The sequence below is a fragment of the Bubalus bubalis genome, chromosome 15 (genome assembly GCF_019923935.1).
Source record: "Bubalus bubalis isolate 160015118507 breed Murrah chromosome 15, NDDB_SH_1, whole genome shotgun sequence".
Lineage (NCBI taxonomy): Eukaryota > Metazoa > Chordata > Mammalia > Artiodactyla > Bovidae > Bubalus > Bubalus bubalis.
Genome location: NC_059171.1, coordinates 49,876,135 through 49,900,786, shown reverse-complemented (window position 1 = coordinate 49,900,786; position 24,652 = coordinate 49,876,135). Strand labels below are relative to the sequence as shown.

At 39.7% G+C, this 24,652-nt stretch overlaps 1 protein-coding gene across 1 annotated transcript in view; it reads left to right on the top strand.

Moving 5' to 3' along the window:
• The window catches only part of PREX2 (phosphatidylinositol-3,4,5-trisphosphate dependent Rac exchange factor 2), a 298,802-nt gene that overhangs the window by 267,180 nt on the left and 6,970 nt on the right, over positions 1-24,652 (top strand). Inside the window, exons 38-39 of the mRNA XM_006061194.4 lie at positions 12,406-12,508; positions 19,080-19,147. Coding sequence (XP_006061256.2) covers positions 12,406-12,508; positions 19,080-19,147 — 171 coding nt within the window. The remainder of the gene's footprint in view (positions 1-12,405; positions 12,509-19,079; positions 19,148-24,652) is intronic.

Genomic DNA, 24,652 nt, shown 5'->3' with positions numbered 1-24,652 from the left:
AAATATTCATTAACCCCTTGTCTTTCAGCTCTCAGACTGTGAACCATAGGAGTTGGTACAGAAGGTTTCATCAGCACTGCCTATTTGACAAGAGTCAAATAATAATGTTGAATGGGCTTCCCAGGTGGTGCTAGTGGTAAAGAAACTGCCTGCCAATGCAGTAGATGTAAGAGATGCAGATTGGATTCCTGGGTGGGAAGGATCCCATGGAGGAGGGCATGGTAACCCACTCCATTATTCTTGCCTGGAGTATCCCATGAACAGGGAAGTCTGGCAGGCTACAGTCCACGGGATCACCTGTGAGTCCTACACGACTGAGCACATGCACGCACATATGTCTGTAAGTGTATTATTTATTCTTTAAAACAAATAGCTGTTTGCTTGTTTTTCACATTTAAAAATATTTGCTTGTTTCATTAAGAAAAGTGCCTCCTCTGTTATAAGGGAAAAAGGACAGAGGTGTTGGGTTTTTGAAATCCCTGCTGACTGGTGGCAATTTTCTTAAGCTTTTCATTTGTTACAAACACATTGCTCAGGGTGACCAAGGTGGGAAGGATCAATAGATCTGCAGTGGGCTTTCCATATTAATTTTGCAGACACTCTGCATGTGTTGAACCATACTAGTCACTTCAGGATTGATTCCTGTGTAACATACTGCCTTAACCCTCTGATGTATAGTTCTTCCTCGGTGTGAAGTATAATAAAGAGAAGCAGGGAAAATAACACCCTGAAACATTAAACAATTAGTTTGTTCAATCGGGTGCTTCCTTCTGGTTGTCGATAGACTTTTCACAGTGGTGCCCTGTGCTCAGTAGTTAAAAGTAATTAGAAGCCATGATAAATGAGATTCCTGCAGGAATGAACATGCCTTACAAGGAACAGTACATTTCATATAGAAAAATACAAATCTGTAGTAGAGAAGGAACGTGATCTTCTTTCAGTTTATTTTTACTATTTGATTGAGTTACAGTCAATATAATTGTTCAGCAATCTGTGAAGCTAGTTCCTTCTTAATCATGAACACATTTCAGTACGAGGAGGTCCACATTCATGGTGAAGTGGTTTGGGCTGGCTGCATTAGTCTCTGCCTGAATGATGCACTGAGCATATAAATGCTGAGACCAAGATTGGGACTGTTGAATTATGCATCTGGGGAGCTGAGAGTCTCCAAATGTAATGATCTTTGTGATGTGATTTTTGTATAATGGATGCAGTCCTAGATTTTAAATCAGAAAACTGGTTTTGAATCCTGTTACTTGCTGTGTGACCATGATTATATCACCTGGTCTCTTAGAGACTTAGTGGTGAAATGGAATTAATAATTTCTTTTTGAAAAAGATGACATGAGAATTAAGTGAGCAATATATGTGAAAGCATCTAGTGAAGGACCTGGCAATAGTGTACACTCAATTGTTTCTGTCTTAATCTCTGTTTCTAATAGTGAACCCATCTTCTCACTGCAGAGATAGAAATATGAAATGCAATTGACTAGATAATTTTGTTGTTATTGTTCAGTTGCAAAGTCATGTCTGACTCTGCGACCTCATGGGCTACACACACCAGGCTTCTCTGTCCTCCACTATCTACCGGAGTTTACTCAAATTATGTCCATTGAGTTGGCGATGCTATCTAACCATCTCATCCTCTGCTGACCCATTCCCCTTTTGCCTTCAATCTTTCCCAGCATTAGGATCTTTTTCAGTGAGTCGGCTCTTCACATAAGGTGGACAAAGTATCAGAGTTTCAGCTTCAGCATCAGTCCTTCCAATGAATATTCAGGGTTGATTTCCTTTAGGGTTGACTGGTTTGATATCTTTGCTGTCCAAGGGTCTCTCAAGAGTTTTCTCCAGCACCATAGTTAGAAAGCAGACTAGATCATACCTACTAAAGTAGGGGAAACCTTGTATCTAAAACAAAATCAGCGGTTGCTAACGGAGTAGGTATTACATATTCTCACCACAAAAAAAAACAAAAACAAGTAATTAAAGTGATACGATGGAGGTATTAGTTAATTCTGCAGTGGTAATCATTTTACATCATGTAAGTGTATCAGATCAACATATACACCTTTAACCAGCACAATGTTATATGTCAGGTCTCAGTAAAGCTGGAAGAATCACAGTGATGAGTCACAGTAGCATGACAGGTGTATGAAGATATGAGCTCACTCCTCTGATCTTTTAAAAGTGGAATACTCAAAACAGTGGATCCTGTTACAGCTTATTTTTAGAATCCTCCATTGATAGCTTATAGAAAGTCCTTCAAGAACAGCAGAACGGGATCCCCTTGAATTCAGGGATGGGAAGTCTTCTTCCCTTGAGTCAAAACCAAGAGTATATGTTAAAACAGAGACAAGCATTTAGGACTTGGAAAGAATCAGGCACTAGCATTTGTTTGCAAGTCATTCATGGAGGGAGAGAGGAGCGTTGCTGTGGGGCATGCTCTGTGCTGCCCCAAACCAGGGATGTAAGACGTCCTTGCTCTCCTGGCACTTAACAGTCTGAGGTCTTGACGAGGGGGCCACGTTGGGAAGCCAGTCAGCTGTATCGTGTGGCACCAGTTCTCATATGGACAATAGGAGAAAGAGAGCCAAAAGATTGGTTTTGGTTTTTTTTTTCAGTGAAGTGACTCAAAGAAATAGACACATGCTTTTGAAACTACAGGAGAGATGAAGCATAATCCCATGTCATTTTGACAGTGTAAAAGACCTGATTCTGCTAGGGTCCCAGCATGTCTTCTGAACCTGGAAAATATTGGTAAATTGTAAATGGACCATTTTGATGAGAGAATAGTAATAATTAATAGAATTGATGTAAGGCTAAAGAATCAATGTAGTATAATGTGTGATTTCCTCGCATTACCAAAACCCATCCAGAGTTGCTCATCAGAAGCCATGGTAGGAGCAGTGGTTCAATCCAGAAAAAGGGAAATGCAAGTCATTGCTGATGAAAGAAAAGCTATATCATGTTTAGAAATTCTAAGGGAATCTGAGATTGGTTTTTTACTAAAATTTATTGTCTCTACAATTCAGTTATTACTGTACCAAGTTCATTTAATAAGTGAACATTTCTTGAACAAATAGATGGCCAATGTAGAGTATAAAGAAATTAATTGCATCTTTTAGGAGTGACCTATAATACTGTTGGAACACATTAGGAATTCATGTAATTTTTTTCAATAATTGTTTATTGAATCCTTACTTAATCCCAGGAAGTATACTAGTTCCAGGAAGGTTGCAATCAATACAGGCACTAGTCTGGCCTATTTGTGGTGAAAGTGACAGTAATATTAATGAAAGTTGCTAAAATTTGGTGAGAATATACTACATGCTATATATATACTGACCTAAGTATGAGACACAAATTATTTTATGTAATTCTCAAAACAATACTCTGAGGTGCATGCTATCCTTAAAGTCAATTTACAGGTGAGAAAACAGAGTTTTAGAAATTTATGTAATGTGCCCAAAGCCACAGAATTAGCAAATTCAAGCTGCAACCCTGGGGGTTTGCCTCTTATGCCCGTATTCTTCATCCCTACACCTTTCAGACAAATATAATAGAGCATGACCAGAGGTATGATATGTGACCCAAACCAGGGCATCAGCGAGGAACAGCATATGAGAACCTTGGAAGGAGGTGACTTCAGGGTACTGTGAACGTAGAGTTGAAGTGTGGAGAAGAAGTAAGGAAAACCAGAGACCATATTGTGACGACTCTGTGTTTCAGGTTACCAAATGGAAAGCCATTGAAATGTCTGCCTTTTCACCTGCGTTTTTAAAAGATCACCTCCGAAGAATAGTGGGAAGAGACAAGATAAAAGGAGTGAGAGTGAGGTTACATCAGTCCAGGCAAGAGATGGTACTAGCAGTGCCGCTCAAGTGGAGAGAGTTGAGAGACAGTAAGAAACATGAAGTGGACTTCCCTGGTGGTCCAGTGGGCAAGAATCTGCCTGCCAATTCAGAGGACATGGGTTTGATCCCTGGTCCGGGAAGATCCCACGTGCCACAGGGCAGCTAAGCCTGTGAGCCACAACTGCTGATGCTAGTGCACCTGGAGTCCCTGCTCTGCAACGAGAGAAGCCACCACAGTGAGAAGCCCACTTGCCACAACTAGAGAAAGCCCATGCGCAGCAATGAAGACCCAGTGCAGCCAGAAACAAGAAAATTAAATTCAAAATAGATCAATATTTCAATACATGCAATAAAACAAACATTTTTAAAAAGAAATATGAAATTGGTAAGCATGAAAGATACTAGAGTAGATACCTTAGTACATGGGTCTGGCACACATACATTTATCTCTTATAATTGATGAGTTTGGTTTGAACGGCTTGGGAGCTTATAACATAATCTGGAGGTGAAACAATGGGTCATCTTAAATAACTAGAGAAAGATTATAGGAAAACAATAATTTTAATCTTGACCATACCCACTCTGGGAAGGCTTTACAAAAATGGGAAGGTTGAAGACACTACAAATATTGCACATACGCCTTTAAGGAATTAAATAATTTCTACATCTTATTTCTTCTAACAATTTTCTTATTTCTTTAAATGCTGGCACTTTCATTAATATTTAAAAATTAGTAAATATGAGAATCTTGGATTGCACCATACTTAATATACCCATTACTATACAGTGTCTTTTAAACAGTGTGTCTAAGCACTAACTCATGGGACACCTTAAATTATAGTAACTTTGTAGCACATTTCAAGAATTTTAAGATTGAGATTAAATAAGAGAATGTTAATGGAGAATCTCTAACTCATCTATATCCTCCAGCTGCTTTTTTATTTATTATTATTATTACTGTTATTGGCTCTGTTGAGTCTCGGTTGTGGCTTGCAGGATCTTTCCATGTGGCTCGCAGGCTTCTCTCTAGTTTTGGCTTGTAGGCTCAGTAGTTTTCAAGCGGCCTTAGTTGCCCCAAGGCACGTGGGATCTTAGTTCCTCGACCAGGGATTGAACCCACATTCCCTGCATTGGAAGGCAGATTCTTAACCACTGGAGCACCAGGGAAGTCCCTGTTTTTAGTTTTTAATGGTTGAATAAGATGGGATCACGAGAAAAGCACAAGCACGAAGTATAAAAACATTTGGAAAGTTAGTAGAATCGTTTACATTTTCTTCACCAGGGAGAAATGTGCCTTTAGTCAAAGATTGTTGAAACTAGTTTGCCTTAGGCTTCCTAAGTTCAGATGGTGCTGCAAAGTGCATAAAGCCAGGGGGTCGCAGGATCTTCCACCTGTCATAAAAAACTTCTAGGTATGAAAGAGTGGTGGGCAAGTAGTAATTGTAGCTACTGTTTCAGCTTATTTCACCTTCTCTTGGGACTGACATAGTCATTATTATCCTCTCCAAAACTTGAATGCTGCCCAGGTAACTTCAACTTAGTAAAGGATCCTGGAGAGTCACAGCTGATTAGATTCCTAATAACTTATTAGTGACAGTCACTTGAACAAGGATAATGGACCTGGCTTTTAATTAAAGGAGGGGAAAAGAAACCTTTCATAGAATAAGGGAAATAATTTTATGTTTTAAGATCTAAATCAGTGTGATTCTAAATATAAATGGCTATAACTATATAAAGACATACAATTCACGTGAAGAATATTATCAAATGATAGATTCTTTAGGCTGTTCTTATACATAGACTCTGAGCCATGTATTTGACCTAAGGGAATTTTTTCCCTCTTATTCTCACGACCAAGGGCAGCATCACAGAAAAGATGGTGAAAATGAGGCAATACACATGAAAGTCCAGAGCTAAAAAACAAAATCAAGACTGTTATCATTGGGTGCAATTCTACACTGGGGCTAACCTCGCTGATTTCAGAATGGTTAAAAATGTATTTCACTTTGTATTTATCTAGCTTCCCAGGGCTTCTCAGTTGGCGCTAGTGATAAAGAATCCGTTGACCAATGGAGGAGGCTCAGGTTCCACCCCTGGGTCAGGAAGATCCTCTGGAGGAGGAAATAGCAACCCACTCCAGTATTCTTGCCTAGAAAATTCCTTTACAGAGGAGCCTTGAGGGCTACAGTCCATGGGGCTGCAAAGAGTCAGCCATAACTAAGCAAACACACACACACACACACTTATATAGCACAAAATTAACCTTTATATTAATGCAAATTATTCCAAGTGAAATTTTGAAATAAATATTAAGTATTGAAATATTTAGCTAATTTATATAAAAAATTTGTTAGAGGACATGTCTAATGTTTCCTTTGCCAGCGTCAGTCAAAATCATTGTTTGGCGTATGGTTCCTCAAACTCAGAAACCCCAACACATGCCTTTTAATTGTGGCTGTGTGTCTTCCATTTATCATATTTTTCTAGGAAATTATTCTGCAAACTATACTGCACTAGCACACACAAAAAAGTGAACATTCTTATCCAGGTACTTCAGTTATGTTACTATTGCACAAAAGAGTTAAATATCACTGCTCAGGAAAGAAACATGTATCCCTGAATGCAGTGACTTCAGTGGGGTTTGTTTGGGGACATAGTTTTCAGTCATAATTGAGTATGTAATATTTCTGAGGGATCCAATTGAAGTGTTCAGATGGTCAGTTGTGTCCGACTCTTTGTGACCCCACGGACTGTAGCCTGTCAGGCTCCTCTGTCCATGGCATTCTCATAGCAAGAATCCTGGAGTGGGGCGCCATTTCCTCCTCCAGGGGATCTTCCCAACCTAGGGATCAAACCTGAGTCTCTTACATCTCCTGCATTGGCAGGCGGATTCTTTACCACTAGCACCAATATTTATACTCAGCTTCAATGTTTAAAATATGGAGAAATAAAAGCAAAATATACCTTGCTAAAGAGTGTATTTTTCACTTTTTAATTACATTTTAAGTTTTTTTTTTCAACTTCAACATCTACATAATGTGAATTTAAGGCAAATGTTTGTGGCTACAAATTCAGAGATCTTGATTGCACTAGTTTCTCATAGTTTTTATTTAACATGTCAGTTTATTACTATCTGAAGGGTCCTCCTCCACTAGTAATGACAAAGTTTGGGACCACCCCAAGAGAGAACAATATAATGATTAGCTGCCAGACAAGCATTAGAGGTCCTGACTGTGAACATTCTGAAAGCCAGCAAATAAATCCACAGCTCAAAGCCATAAAGGTCACGTTGTTTTGGTTTGCTATGTCAGTTTCACCGTGAGTTACTGCATCACCCTTGTGGTCCAAAAGGGGTAATGCCTCTCCCCAAGTGTTCAATTTGATGCACTTCAACCCTTCAGAGATGGGCTTCCTTGTTCAGTATAAATTGAGTCAACATTAAATGTGGCTTTAGAGCTCTGGAGGTTTAAAATGTAATTTGAGTAAAACTGATATTTTATCTGTGATTTTGCTAAATGACCAAATACATAGAAGGTCCTTGGATTTGGAGAATCTTTTATCTAATTTATTTAAAATGTCATGAGTCATCTTAAAAGATTAACATATTAAAAAACAAAGATTAACACATAACTTGCTTCAGATAAGAATTGAAGTCTCAAAAGTGAACCAAATAGAGTGTAAATAGATACGAGTTAATAAATGGTTGAAATGTAATATGGTGCATTTAAGCCAATTTAGGGAGCTGAGCTTTGTCTCTCCAGTTGAGGTGGAGGTTTGGATGTCGGTCATTGTGGAGCCCTGGCATCAAGAAATAGGACTGCCAAATGGGAGACCATTTCACACGCTTTTTCTGACACTAAACTATAGTTTGACATACAAAATTGATATCTCATGTTCTAGGGTCAGTTGGGAAAAGCACTTGAACAAAAATAACAGACTCATATGAAACATGTGCCAAATTATAGTCAGGTAAACTCTACTTCCAGAGAAGGTGATGGCACCCCATGCCAGTACTCTTGCCTGGAAAATCCCATGGACGGAGGAGCCTCGTAGGCTGCAGTCCATGGGGTCACAAAGACTCGGACACAACTGAGCGACCTCACTTTCACTTTTCACTTTCATGCATTGGAGAAGGAAATGGCAACCCACTCCAGTGTTCTTGCCTGGAGAATCCCAGGGATGGGGGAGCCTGGTGGGCTGCCGTCTATGGGGTTGCACGGAGTTGGACACGACTGAAGTGACTCACATCCATCAAGTCGGTGATGCCATCCAGCCATCTCATCCTCTGTCGTCCCCTTTTCCTCCTGCCCCTAATCCCTCACAGCATCAGAGTCTTTTCCAGTGAGTCAGCTCTTCGCACGAGGTGGCCAAAGTACTGGAGTTTCAGCTTTAGCATCATTCCTTCCAAAGAAATCCCAGGGCTGATCTCCTTCAGAATGGACTGGTTGGATCTCCTTGCAGTCCAAGGGACTCTCAAGAGTCTTCTCCAACACCACATTTCAAAAGCATCAATTCTTCGGCGCTCAGCCTTCTTCACAGTCCAACTCTCACATCCATACATGACCACTGGAAAAACCATAGCCTTGAGTGTCTTAAATAACATTAATAAAGTTTTATTTTTTATTTTTTTTAATTTAATTTTATTTTTAAACTTTACATAATTGTATTAGTTTTAGAGTTTTTAATAGTAAAAGATTAAATTCAACCTTTTTTATCTTGATAGTAAATCTGCCGTTGCCAGAACTTAATGGTACTTATAGGTAGAAAGTAGACACTCAAAAATATTTGTTGAATGAATGGATGAATAGAAAGGAACCTCTTTGTGACTCTTCCATAGCATCACTAAATCAAAGTGCCTTTCAAATTAAATTGAACCCATTGGCCATACCTTACATTTATCATATTAAAACTATGCTAAATCTCTGAGTGATATGGATCTATTTTTAATATGAAATATGTCAAGAAGATTTATTCATTATATGCACAGGTGTATTGACCCTCTCCTTTTTCTTTCTATGGGGAATGCACAATTTCTGCATAATTTCACAGCCCTGTCAAGTGCACATTCTCAGGAGTATGCCCTAAGCTGAGCTATTACTTGGATGTCTTATTACAAAAATTATGGAACAGCTTTCCTCAGTGCATATGTTATATTTGCCTTTTTATGAAGGACAGATTCTACACCGTGGTCTTTATTTTTTTATTTTTGTGATTCTCAGGGAAAGAATTGTTTACATTTAAAAAATGATATTGCAGCTAGAAGAAGCTGAACAGTTCAGAACCCATGTTTTCCAGGATGGAGTAAAAATTTAGATTTATCTACATTTTGGGCTTCCCAGGTGGCACTATGGTAAAGAATCCATTGATCCTTGGGTCAGGAAGATCCCCAGGAGGAGGGCATGGCAACCCCTCTGGCATTCTTGCCTGGAGAGTCCCATGGACAGAGGAGCCTGGAGAGCTACAGTCCATAGGGTCACAAAGAGTCAAACATGACTGAAGCAACTTAGCATGTTTTTATATTTTAATTTAACTCCCTAAGGTGTGAACAGAGATAATTCAAGAAAGGAAATTGGAGGTTCAGACAAGGAATCTCATATGGAATGAGATTTGCTCAGGATTCCCCACCTCTGGTCTGCTTCCTTCTTTCTCTTGCCCAGTGAGCAGGACAGACTCACTGGTAATCAGAGAAGTGTCTGTAAAATCCAGTGTTCTCTTGTAAAGCCAAACTCTGAGTATACATTTATGCATCATCGAAAAACTAAGTGCTACTCTAGATTGGAAATATTTCAGAGAATGCCAGAATCAAACTGCTTCTTGCAAATGCTGAATTTTTCCATTCAGATTGAGATAGTGAGAGAAGATAAAAAGCTATGAGGTGAATAATGGTGTATTGACCACAGAGCTGTGGGCTTAGTGCTGGGTGCTCTTACACATGCTTAATTATGAGAATGAAACTGTGATGCTGTGATGGAAAAACTAGACTTTCATTAGATAAATAAACTGTGAATCAAATAGGCAAAATTTCCCACATTGACCTGGCTGTCTCTTTTAAAATTTTTCACTTTTAAAAATTTCATATTAATCTTGGAAACTCACTGGAAGGTACTCAGTGGTTAGTATGAAAAGACATCCTGTTTTGACATGCTGATGACAGAAAACATATGTATTACTTTTAAGGTAGATTTTTCTGTTAGATGATGTGTGTGATTGGTTCTTGGAGAAGGGACTGGCAACCCATTCCAGTACTCTTGCCTGGAGAATCCCTTGGACAGAGAAGCCTGGCCAGCTACAGTCCATAGGATCGTACAGAGTCAGACATGCTTGGAACGACTTAGCACACAGGCATGCACTCACATGATGGGTTCTAAAGATGTGACTCTTTGAGGTACCCTGCCCAAGAGCATGTTACTGCCCTTGTTGATTGATTGGGAAATTACAGTAAAGCCTTTTAAAGTCTCTGGCAGATAATTTGCTGCTGTACCACTGTTTATGACAGTTTGATGTAGAGAGAAATAAATCAGTTTAAAAAGATTAAGAAAGTGGATAATGCAAGCTGCCTGTTGAAAATCCTCCACAATAACTGAGTGTTTGTTATAAGTTAAGGAGGGCAAGTCAGCCTTTATTGGGAAGCAAAGACATATTTCAGTGTGATGAGAAAAAGATAAAGATTTTTTTTCTTAGATTCATTCAGCTGGTGTAATGAACATTATTGATTAAAATGTTAGGATCAATAAGGACTTAAAATTGGAGTACAGGAGACCTTAAGAAGGAGAAAAAGGTTATGTTGTATGTTGAGTAAGCTGACAATTAAATGCTTTGTAAAAATTGATTCTTTTTTAAACATGAACTCTCAATTATTGCTCTTGGCTTTCATTGGCATGTGCATGGAGGTACATGTAAAAGGACGATTATATATTATTATAAAACTTGTACACTGAATATTCATAAACATCATATACTGGACTGTGTATCCAATCCCTTCTCCCCTTCTCCAGGGCATCTTCCCGACCCAAGGATTGAACATGGGTCTCCTGCATTGCGGGCAGATTCTTTACTATCTGCGCCATCAAGGAAGCTCATACTATAATATAGAGGCTAATTATAAAACTTCAGCCCATCTGAATATGTGTTCTTAATGCTAAAGAGTTCTCTGTAGTGTTAATAAGAAAACTGCTTTTCACGTCATTTAACAGCCAATGGAACTGATCATATTTCTCCCAGGAGTACAATTACGTCTAATAATATGGCTGTGTTTTGTCAGATTCTTTCTAAAATTGCAGCAGTAATGTTTCAAGTCCCTTTCTCCTTTTTCGTAATTCATCAATATCTGAACCTACCAGGTGTACTGGGCTCCTGTGGTATAGCCTCACAAACATGGATAAATGACCTAGATATTTGTCACATATAAGCAATTGCACTGTAGAACTTTAATTTGTGGGAAATTCTAAACAGATCTAGAAAAATGCACATGTAAAGTACCAAACCACAGGGAGGTAAATGTGAAAGTGTAGAGAAAAACAATAAATATCAATCAATGTAAAAATAAAACAAAAGCCACTAATATAGATGTTAGCACAAACCTCTAAAAGTAGCATTTTTATGAAATGTGTGCAGAAGGTACCCCTAAAAAACAACTCAGAAACTTGAAAATATGAATAAGCATAGAGGGTTCATAGCTCCCTAAGAGTTGCTATAGAGAAAAATGTGGAAGAAGTGAAAGAAAGGCCTTAAAGGAAAGGAAGAGGGCTAAAAGAAGAGGACCAGGGCTCACCAATCACTGAATTCAGGACTAAATTGTGAATTTTCTCAGTCTGTTCTGGGCACCACATTGCTAAATAACTCATTAGGAGTTCCTTTTCAAAAGTTTACAGTCTTGTTAGATTGTGTTCAAGAAACACACCTTTAAAAAAAATTCTGACCTCAATGAATATTAATTTCACTTTTTTCTAAAATATTGTATATAAATCAGCATAAGTCTATTAACCATGAAAATGTGGACATGAGTGACGAGTATTAGTGAGTCATTTCCTTTAAAGTACATGAAACATCAGTAAAGATTAATATCTGATAAGAAAGCTTATTAATCCTACTTACTTAAATTTTCTATGTATAAGCTCCCTCCTAAAAAGTGTTCATTATGGGTTTGTTTTAAATGCAAATAACTTAGGACCCCAGCAGTGTACCTCTCAAAGCTATTTTTAAACAGGTATTCTACATAGAAAAATAAACGGTTCATTGTCTAGTTGCTTTGAATTTGGCTGCTTTGAATTTGATTTTGAAATTCATGTAAGAGAGGAGGAAAAATAATTTTCCCTCTACTCTTCTGACTTCTTAGCTGAGACTCCTGTAATAAAGACAGATTAACAAGAGAAAAACAAACAGAAGTTTATTAACATGCGTACCTCATGAGTACATGGGAGATAGATGACCAGGGAAAAATGAATACTTCTCCCAGGAGGCATATTGCTCCACCTTTCATTGGCAACCCCAGCTGTCTTGAAGAGCATTGTTACTGGTGAACATTGTTACAAAGCCCTTGCTTTTGTCCACAGGTGCACCCTGAGTGTGACCCTGGAGCAGGCCATCATTCTGGCCAGAAGCCACGGGCTGCCTCCTCGGTACATCATGCAGGCTACAGATGTGATGCGGAAGCAGGTGAGCCTCACGCGTTTCAGGAAGTCATTTCTCAGGACCTGAACCTGAAGCTTCCTTGGCTCGTTTATCATAATCTGGCAGGTGCCTGGAAGTGACAGGCCCTTTTCCAGGCTCGGGAAGTGTGAGCAAGAAATACTGATTGCCAGGGAAGAAGCCCAGACATCTCTCTGAGGGTTCTCCAGGAAACTCAGACAGCCTGAGAAAACGGATGTGTGAGAGATAACAGGTTGGAAGCAAGGGAGGTGGCCTGGCGAATGGAGAGGAGTGGATTTGAGGCTGTGTAAAGTGCCAGATAAAAGGACTGAGGCAATTTCTGGGAATGACAGGTCATTTAGTGAGGCTGTGTAATAGACTGAGGAATGGGGAGGGGTGAGGAGGAACCAGAGATGAGGGCTCTGCTTGCTTCTGGAGATCTTGAAGGGTCTTCCACACCATGCTAAGTGTGTGTCTTATTCTGAAGGTAAAGAACATACCTCAGGTTTTCCTTCAGAGGATGAAGAGCAGCCTTTGGACTATATTTAGATCACTGATGCACCTACAAGTGAAAACGAATACACTCTTACAAAATGAATGAGCTTTCTTCCTTTTTTGTTTTTGGCTCAGCCAAGTGGCTTGCTCCCTCTTTGTTCCCCGAACAGGGAACGATCCCAGGTCCCTGTTGTTAAAGTGCCAAGTGCTAACCACTGGACCACCAGGGAATTACTTGAACTTTCTATACAATGGCTCAATAGTATTTTAAGTATGCTAGTTTAGTTTTGAATCCTTAAGATTCTTTAAAAAGCTAACAAAAATGCACTAATCTCCAGTGTACCAATTATGAGGAAAACGTGCTTAATCTAGTAGAAAAAAGTCACAAATCTGTAGGAGACAAAAGAAATCAAAAGACATCAATTTTATATTTTATTCTGTCACCTTTTCTTAGGGCTACTTCAGAAAATTGATTTAACAAATCTCTCTACTTGCTGATTTGGTTTGAATTATCCATTAGTAGTGAATGACTTAATTTTTAAGCTATGCTTTTGTAATTATGCCTGCTTTATTTACTGAAGACTTAGTGTATACCTCTCAGGTAAACATATAAATCCCTATGGGTTTGCTCCCAAGATCACACTACAGAATGTCAACTGAACCAGAAGAAAAATCCGTGGAGACAGTCCCAAGTGAGGCTGGTGCCTGGCTGGGATCTTTAGAGATGAGGGACAGATGGTACGCACTATATATCAATACATTGGTGCTTCGGGTTGGGAACCCCAGTGCTGAGGATTGAAAACTAAGAATTCACAAGGTCCAAGAGGGGTTTGCTAAGTAAAGGTCAGATCTGTGAGAAGCACATGACACAGTGTGGGTCAGCTGGAAAAGGGCAAATACAGAAGGAACAGCCTGCAGGTTTTGGAAGGATTTTTCAGGTAGATGTTCAAATTTGGTTTTAAAAAGTAGATCCAAAGTAAACTTGTGATTATTCATGTCAGGGCTGGGATTTGGGCACTAAACATACAGAAAGAGATGAACTTTTCTGTTTCACTGTGTTGCTGTTATAGTGACTTTGCAATAATTCTTGGAGGAGCCCTCTCAGAATTATGGTTTATGACAAAACTGGGAGACTGATGATTGACCTTTTTTAGAATAGTCCAATGAGGAGGTCATTACGAGTTAGCTACATGTACATTCTTACTATATGGATTTGGATAATCAAAACCATTAGCCGCTTACAACTGGAAACTAAGATAGATAAAATACAGATGGGGAAAGTAAAAGCACTATTACCTGGGTCTTGATGAGTTGTTTAACCGGCTTAAACCTCTTTTAAGTATGTTTATGTGGCAGAGGATAAGATGGGTAGATAGCATTACTGGCTCAATGGACATGAATTTGAGCAAACTCCAGGAGATGGTGAAGGACAGGAAAGACTGGCATGCTGCAGTCCAGGGGGTCACAAAGAGTAGGACACAACTTAGCAACTAAACACACACACACACACACACACACACACGTATGTATGTTATTAATATGTATTACTATATATTTATAAAATATAAAAGACTGAAAAATTGTGAACTTTGTAAGTTTATTTCTCAACTGTGCTATTTTTCAATATTTATCACTCCTTCCTCCTATCGTTTATTAATAAATCCATTGAGGATGGGTAGATACCTTCTTTTGTTAACTTGTTTCTCTGCTACATCTGGTTCTGAGACAAAAACCTGACTTGTGCCTTCTTTGTGAAAGATCATGGAGCCTGGGGCTTGCTCTTTATAGAAATTGGGGTGCCCAGGTCCCAGAGGAGACTTTTGAGATATTCCTTCTGTGGCCCATCTTCTTTCTAGTGTCTGCAGTTCCAGGCAGTGAGGTTAATGTCTGGGATCCAATCCACAAACGAACTCTTACGGACATAGAATCTAATTAGTTAGAACACAAATGTGAATCAGCTGTCTAACTTTTCTGATTCTCTTGTCTTTCAATCATTTAGATTCAGCTTTCCAAGAGACTGAATGGTTAGAAAGTTTGTCTGATTAATGAATAACATTTCCTAAGATCTTTAGTTTCCTTTTGAGGAACAGGAAACTTTTCAGCATGAATTTTTGTCCGTATTTCTAACTGCAGTGTAGACATCCCCCCTCAGTTTGGTTCCAGAAGCCCCCACAGATGACAAATCCACTGATGGGCAAATCCCTTACATAAAATGCCAGAGGAGTACAATGAATACAGAAGGCCTTCTGTTTTCACGGGTTTCCACACCCATGGGTTCTGCATCCATGGATTTAACCAACTGTGGATCAGTGACATAGTGGATTAAACTTACAGGTGCAAAGGATATAGAGAGCAAACTGTACAGTTTTAACATACCAATTTTATGGATATATGCTTGCTTAATAGAGTTGTTTTCATTAACTGGTTGAGTTAGAAGAAAAATAAAAGATAGAAGTTCAGTTCAATTGCTCAGTTGCGTCCGACTCTTTGCGACCCCATGAACCACAGCACGCCAGGCCTCCTTGTCCATCACCAACTCCCAGAGTTTACCCAAACTCATGTCCATTGAGTCAGTGATGCCATCTAACCATTTCATCCTCTGCCATCCCCTTCTCCTCCTGCCCTCAATGTTTCCCAACATCAAGGTCTTTTTATTTTGTTTGTTTGTTTGTTTGTTTTAAATTTTATTTTATTTTTAAACTTTACATAATTGTATTAGTTTTGCCAAATATCAAAATGAATCCGCCACAGGTATACATGTGTTTTTTTAAATGAGTCATCTCTTCGCATCAGGTGGCCAAAATATTAGAGTTTCACCTTCAACATCAGTCCTTCCAATGAACACCCAGGACTGATTTCCTTTAGGATGGACTGGTTGGATCTCCTTGCAATCCAAGGGACTCTCAAGAGTCTTCTCCAACACCACAGTTCAAAAGCATCAATTCTTCTGCACTCAGCTTTCTTTATAGTCCAACTCTCACATCCGTACATGACCACTGGCAAAACGATAGCCTTGACTAGACAGACCTTTGTTGACAAAGTAATGTCTCTGCTTTTTAATATGCTGTCTGGGTTGGTCATAACTTTCCTTCCAAGGAGTAAGCGACTTTTAATTTCATGTCTGCAATCACCTTCTGCAGTGATTTTGGAGCCCAAAAAAATAAAGTCTGACACTGTTTCCACTGTTTCCCCATCTATTTGCCATGAAGTGATGGGCCCAGAGGCCATGATCTTAGTTTTCTGAATGTTGAGCTTTAAGCCAACTTTTACACTCTCCTCTTTCACTTTCATCAAGAGGCTTTTTAGTTCTTCTTCACTTTCTGCCATAAGGGTGGTGTCATCTGCATATCTGAGGTTATTGATATTTCTCCGACAAGATTTCTGACAATCTTGATTCCAGCTTGTGCTTCCTCCAGGCCAGCGTTTTTCATGATGTACTCTGCATATAAGTTAAATAAGCAGGGTGACAGTATACAGCCTTGACGTACTCCTTTTCCTACTTGGAACCAGGCTGTTGTTCCATGTCCAGTTCTGACTGTTGCTTCCTGACCTGCATATAGGTTTCTCAAGAGGCAGATCAGGTGGTCTGGTATTCCCATCTCTTTCAGAATTTCCCACAGTTGATTGTGATCCACACAGTCAAAGGCTTTGGCATAGTCAATAAAGCAGAAATAGATGTTTTTCTGGAACTCTCTTGCTTTTTCGATGATCCAGTGGATGTTGGCAATTTGATCTCTGGTTCCTCTGCCTTTTCTAAAACCAGCTTGAACATCTGGAAGTTCACGGTTCATGTATTGCTGAAGCCTGGATTTTGAGGATTACTTTACTAGCATGTGAGATGAATGCAATTGTGCAGTAGTTTGAGCATTCTTTGGCATTGCCTTTCTTTGTGATTGGAATGAAAACTGACCTTTTCCAGTCCTGTGGCCACTGCTGAGTTTTCCAAATTTGCTGGCATATTGAGTGCAGCACTTTCACAGCATCATCTTTCAGGATTTGAAATAGCTCAACTGGCATTCCATCACTTCCACTGGCTTTGTTCATAGATATACTATGGTGACGTAATGTATGATGACAGTTAGCATCAGTGATATGGACTAAGAAGATGTAACATCACTTCTGTGATTTTCTTGCCCAAAATACATACCTTCTGTCTAATCATCTGACAGACCCAGATTGAGAGACATTCTGCAAAACAATGACCAGTACTCATCCCGAATATTAAGGTCATGAAAGACCAAGGAAACCTGAGGAATTGCCCCAGACTGGGGGAGACCATGGAGATGTGATGATAGAATGGGGTCCTGGATTAGATTCTGGGATGAAAAAGGGGCATTAGTGAGAGGGAATGGGGAAAGGTGAATAAGATGTACAGCTTAGCTGATAACATTTCCTGCTTTTGATCATCACACTAGGACCAAGTGAAGGGTTAACATTAGAGGCAGTTTACCTAGTGGTTAAGGTTTGTGACCTCTCTGTTCTGCTTGTAAACTTTTTTCTAAGTCTAAAATTCCTTCAAAATGAAGAGATTTTTTCAATGCATAGTTGCAATTCCTAAATTTCTTCCTAACTGTTTTTTGCCTTACACATCCTCTTTTCCCTATTTCCTTTCCTTGATTTGGTCCATTTTTAGAGAATATATTCTTTTATTTTTCTTTCTTTCTTTTCTTTTCTCCTGTTCTTTCTTCCTTTCCCATCTGTCAGAATCTGGGAGCAGCAGAGAGAGTTTCAGGATTTTTAAAATCACTCTCCTCCATTTATACTCAGCCCCAAATTCTGGTGTTTGCTTCTTTGTAGTAACTCATTCCCATTAGGAAGTGGACAATGAATATTCCTGAACTCGACAGATTTGCAAAGACTTTTTTCATTGCTAAAGCACATTATCTTTGTACTATAATCTTTGAGGCAGAATTCTTACATTTTAGAGATCCACATGCACCTGCCTTGTCTAGAAACTGCTTTAAACTATTTAAGGAAAGATTTTCTTGATAAATACTATGAATCTTTAAACAGCTATTCAGCTAAGCACAGAACAAGCTGCATGCAGGTGATAGAACTGTGATTTCTGTCCCAGGAAAATGGGGGTGGAGGTGGGGGGGTGCGCAGAGCAGGTATTTCTAGTTTGCTCACTTCCTGTTTTCAGTGTCTTAACTATTGCTTAAATATTGAATAATGACATAGATGAGATAGTGAACAGGGAGCTGTCATTCAACCTTATTTTGAAATGATTTAGATGGCTCTTGAAATAAATATCAATCCTTTTAAACAGTGTATCAGTATTATTTTTACTCTTTTTAAAAATTTTATGTATTTATTTAACTCTGCCCTACTTCAAGGTAGACGGCTGTCTACCCAAATGTCACCAGGAAAATTAAAGGAACATTTCTGTGCTGGGTCTTTGTTGTTGCACAGGCTTTTCCCACGTTTTGGCAAGCAGGAGCTGGTCTCTGGTTGTCGTGTGTGGGCTTCTCGTTGCAGTGCCTTCTCTGGTTGCAGAATATGGGCTCTAGGGTGCTGGGGGTTCAGCAGTTGTGGCCTGTGGGCCCAGTGGTTGTGGCTCTTGGGCTCTAGAGCACAAGTTCAATAGTTGTGACACACAAGCTTAGTTGCTCCACTGCATGTGAGCTCTTCCCGGATCGGGGATCGAACCCTTGTCTCCTACTCTGGCAGGCAGATTCTTTATCACTGAGCCACCAGGGAAGCCCTACTTTGATTCTTAAAAGCATCAATTTTGAAAATACTCAGACGATGATGTCTTTCTCCTTCTTGAGTATCTCTTGATGTTACATATATCATTGCAATGACACTCTGCACTCAAATGTTAAGGGTATGTTGAAAGTGAAGTGAAAGTGATAGTCACTCGATCATGTCCGACTCTTTGTGACCCCATGGACTATACAGTCCATGGAATTCTCCAGGCCAGAATACTGGAGTGAGTAGCCGTTCCCTTCTCCAGGGAATCTTCCCAACCCAGGGATCGAATACAGGTCTCCCACATTGCGTGTGGATTCTTTATCAGCTGAGCCACCAGGGAAGCCCATGGTATGTTAAATAATTACTAATACGGTGCAGAATTAAAAGTGATTGTCCTTATTTCTTTTAGGGAGCAAGAGTTCAGAACACAGCAAAGAATTTGGGAGTCAGAGACCGGACTCCGCAGTCCGCTCCAAGGTGAGTGATTCCCCAGGTCTGCTCTTTCCCAGAGGTCTTGCTACCATGTCCCAGACAGTGTCTCTCACAGCTTGTGCAGCCGCCACAGGATACACCCAGTCTACTACTGAATATACTCATGGAAATCAGCTGTGTAAGCATTCCATGGCTCAATGTGATTAGGTGTAAATGTTCTCTGATTAAATGAAATTTTAGGTGAAGCAAACTTAAGAGGTAGCATTACCAACATTATTCTGTTTTGCAAATTCCATCCTGAATTCAAAAACAAAAGTCCACCCAGGTACTACTAAAATAGATGTTCCAACTGTACCAAGCCACCAAAATGCCATTTCCACTTACACTTCTACAATCACGCATGCTTTCTCTCTGGTGTGATGGGTTTTTCCATATGTGTCTTATGAAAAACTGCTCCGTAACCACAAAACTCATGTCAGGTATCATTTTCTCCTTGAAGCTGTGGTTTTCTTTCTCTCTGTGTTCCCATAGCATCTTGGGTATTGATCTGTTATAACCCTGATTTTGCTGCAGTGTATTGTTACCTGTCTTTCTACCCAAGTTGGACATGAATTCTTTAGAGGCAGGGAAGATTCTTTTTGGATTTTATTCATTGCTCCTCATAGTGCCTACATAGAATATGTGAACAGACTTTGAGAATGTGTGAATGGATAAATCAATTAATGAGCTTCTTGTTCATTATCCTACCAAATGTCCACAGCACACATACCATCAGGAGAAAGGACTCATGGACAAAGGACTAATCCACCTTTGAATGAAACATGGAAACAACCATCAAAGAAATGTTCCTTTGATTTCCCTGGTGACATTAGGGTAGACAGCCATCTGCCTTGAAGTAGGGCAAAGTTAAATAATTTCTTTTACATTTGATTGTATATATTTGCATTTTAACAAAATGCAAGCACTTCAAGCGCAGTCACGAAGCAGTTACCAGAACGCGAATGATGACTGCAGAATTCATTCTGAAAAACTGTGTGGGCAGCGAAAGTATTTTCAAAAGGGAAAAATATTTCCCCCTGAAAGTGAATGTAGTCCTCAAGTTCTAATTGCATTTATTTTCAGGGCTGACTCCTAACTCTATTTAATCCTCAAGTCTTGTTTATGTTATTGTTCATAGTTGATTAAATGAGAGTCTAAGTCTTTCTCTTGCTGAAGAATCACTTTACATGGGCATTCTCTCTCCAGGACCTTAACAGACATAGTATATTTGGATAATAAACCCAGTGAAGCTTTAAAATTCCAAGAAGAAAACAAGATAATGGCTCAGAGAGGTCTTCTTAGCTGGGGCTTATAAATGCTAAGGAACAGAGGGGATGAGACTTAAGCATCCTGATCGATAAACCAGTGTGCAACCTCAATATAAGAAAAGAAACTGATGAGCTCATTGTTTTGTTTATTGGATTACATTTAAAACACTTGAAGCAAAAAAAATAAATAAATAAAACTTGCTAGCTCTAAAGTGGACATGTTTTACAAGGGGTTAATTGCTCTGAGAGAGAAATCTAGAGTAATTTTTCAATTTTAGTTATGCTTTCATTCATTCTACAAATATTTATTGAGGATTTCATTCATTCTACAAATACTGAGAACTTAAGAAATGGAAAACACTCTGCTATGCCCGGTGGAGAATGTAAGCATGAGATAAAAATAGTTCCGGCCCTCAAAGAGCTTTCAGTTAAAGAGGCCAGGCTCCTCTGTCCGTGGGATTTCCCAGGCAAGAATACTGGAGTGGATTGCCATACCATGCATGCCTGGTCTCCTGCATCTCCTGCTTTGCAGGTGGATTCTTTACTGTTGGAGCCACCAGGGAAGCCAGAGCGAAACACCACAAGGGTAGGGAGAAAGCGAGAAGCGCTCTGTGAGGGCACAGGGAAGGCGCCAAGGACCACAGAGCACCTGGGATCCCTCCCATCTGGGAACGAGGATTTCGGCCCCAAAGACAGTGATTTGAAAAACACATTTGTCTCTCAAGACCAGGCCCTCCATAAGCACGGGTAACATTTCTAGAAACATCTTCAGGGAGATATTTTGCTGTCTCTAACTGACATAGTATTTGATTCAAATCCCCAACCAATCTCTATTACAGCTTTCCTTTCTCTATCCACTGCCTTTCATTTTTTAAAATTCACTGAGCAAACATATATTGAATTTCTGCTGTGCGACTGCAGATGTCATGCACTTTGATAAAAGCTAGGGATAAAGACATAATCCCCACTACCAGTCAGTGAGGTGTCAAAGAGCAACAACTGAATAAAATGAAAATAGTATACAGTGTGTGTGTGATAAGAACCATGACAGTGCAGCCACTATGAAAAACAGCGTGGAGGTTCCTTAAATAACTAAAAATTGAACTACTGGATGATCCAGCAATTTCACCCCAGGCATGTATCTGGAAAAAAGAAAAAAAACTAATTCAAAAAGATGCATGTACCCCCAATGTTCATAGTAGCTCTGTTTACAGTAGTAAGACATGGAATCAACGAACTGAATTCAGAAGATGTGGTATATATATTATATATGTATATAAATGTGTAAATGTATGTATACATACACACAATGAAATACTACTTAACCTTACAAAAGAATGGACTTCCCAGGTGGTGCTAGTGGTAAGGAATTTGCCTGCCAGTGCAGGAGACCCAAGAGACATGGGTTCAAACCCTGGATAGAAAATGTCAACCCACTCTAGTACTCTTGCCTGGAGAATCCCATGAACAGAGGAGCCTGGTGGGCTACAGTCCATAGGGTCACAAAGAGCTGGACATGACTGAAGCAATTTAGCGTGTAAAAAAGAATAAAATTCTGCCATTTACAGCCATGTGGATGGACCTAGAGAATATTATGCCGAGTGAAATAAATCAAATACCATGTGATGTCACTTACATGTGGAATCTAAAAAATAATATAAATGAAACTGCATGTAAAACAGAAACAGGCTCACAGACATAGAAAAAAACTTGTGGCTACCAAAGTGTAGAGGGAAGGGGAAGGGGCACATTAAAGGTGTGAGATAATAGATACAAAGACTATATATCAAGTAGATAAGCAACAAGAATTTATTATATAGCAAGGAATTTATTGTATACCCTTTATACTGTAATAACCTATAATAGAATAAATTGACAAATATACTAAATCATAGTGCTGTACCCCTGAAATCACACAATGTTATAAAGCATATATATTTTAACTTTTAAATAAAGAACCATGATAGGAATAGCACAGATTGCCATGGGAACATAGAAGAGGCACATAACTGAGCCTAAGGATGGAGAGGAGAGGTCACAAAGAATTCCTGACCCCATCAGCATGGTAATTAATAGATGTCTTCCTGAGCTGATGCAGCGACCCCAGTGCTGAGAGAACACATCGCATCTGACAGCTACACCTAGACTTCTATGACTGATGATTCAATGTGATTTAAGAATTATACAGAGCAAGGCTGGAGACATTGGCAGGGGCTGGATCAGGAAAAGACTTGTACCAGACTGAAGAATTTTCAAGGTAACACAAAGCCAACAAAGAGCCATGAATAAACCATCTTTCTTTCTGGAAGATTTGGATTTTAGACTTTATGTCTGGCAACATTAGGAGTCATTTGAGGACAAATGAGACTGAAAGCAGCAGATGCTTTGGACACTACTAATCATTGTAGGAGGGTAGTGAAGAGGAAGATTCTAGGATGGCCACCAGATAGATCTCTGGTTTGGATGACAGTGGTGAAAGATTCTAGTCACTGAGATAGTAGATACAGGAAGAAAAGCATGTGTAGGAAAAGATGATGAGCCTTACTTGGTGATACTACACGAGGCCCAGTGGGACATGGAGATGCTGTGGTGGGCGGTGCAAACGAGGTTCCTTCTCCTTCTAACTAGCACACATTGACTGGTCAGAGCAATAAATATGTCTTCACTAAGAACCAGATATTACATTCCAGATAATGGCACACTGCTCTTATTTTCTATTACATTACACACTTTGGCAAGTATTACGTAATGAAAACTTGATTTTCTTCATTTGCATAATTGTAGTTTGTGTGTATTTGTATCATATTTGTAGACACAAAATGATTTTGGGTCCAAGCTGCTAACATGTGACCTTACTTAGGATATTTACCTTTATTAGACAGTTTTTCCATCTATAAAATGGAGACAGTTGCCTCAGGACAGAGTGCCCAGGTAGTGCTCATGTGTACTCAGTCATGTCTGACTCTTTGCAACCCAATGGACTGTAGCCTGCCAGGCTCTTGTATCCATAGGATTCTTCAAGCAAGGATATTGGAGTGGGTTGCGGTTTTCTTCTCTAGGGGATCTTCCCAACCCAGCGATCGAACCCGTGTCTCTTGCATCTCCTGATTGGCAGGCGGGTTCTTTGGGACAGAGCAGTGTTGATAATTTCATCTGTTTTGTGGTCTCCTTTAGCACAGCTCTTCTTTGTGCCTTGTTGAAAAATGAAGGCTGTGATCTGTGTAGACTGAAGTTTGAGAATCCTACTGTCTGCAGCCTTGGATTTGAGCTGGAAATACCAGCTCCAGGATGGCTGCCTGAGCCCATCAAGAAAAGAAGAAAGTGGAGCCGGAAACCAATCTTTATCTTGTAGGGCCCGTGGTGTGCACAAGTGGCATGAGGATGTGGCAAAAGCCCCAAATGTTGGGCAAACAAAAGCCTCCATTCCCTCACTGTTTAGATGCCAAAAAGCAAACGGGTCAGCACAGAGTGAAAGTCCAGCTCTTACCTATTACATTTTACTACCGAGCTTGATCTGCCTGTTTGCAATTTCCAAAGCCTGCAAGTTCCATTACAAATGTGTCTGGACTCAGATAACCCTGAGTCCCTTCCAAGAAACCTCCGCCAAGTAGAATGTGCCCAGCTCTGCTGCAGTACCCAGAGCTATTACTTCATTAGGTGAATGCAGGGAGTAGCCTTTTCTCCTGACTGCTCTACCCAGTGGCATTAGCTGCATTATGTGGAAACGTGCAGTGCAAGGTAATGGCAGGTGGCTTCTCAGCCCAGACCTCACAGGGAAGGACGTTTGCCACCCAGCCAACTGTTCCTGTTCTACATGAGGCCTTTTCACTCATTAGGCTGCACTGTCAGGAAATGAAATGAAATTAAAGAGAAGAATGGTCCCTTCATTCTATTATTCCAGCTCTGGGAATGCAGTCTGAAGCAACATCATATCCTTCAGCTGCACAAGCAGCTTTGAAGTCTATCAGCTCAATTTAACGTATGCTTTTGTCCAGGAAGGATGAAATAAGCTTTTCTGGTGTGAGATGTCCTTATTTCAGCATTCATTTTCTTCCCCAGAGGTGACACATACGGTATTAAACACCTTGCAGACTCCAAAGGCAATTACTTCTTGTCTGGGTTTCCAGAATGGGAAAGTTATTTTGTTTAACTAGATTTCTAACTTGCTATTAAATCTTTCTCATTCTCCCCCACCCTTTGATTTTGAATGACCGTGGGATTAAATGTTGAAGGGAGAGGAAGT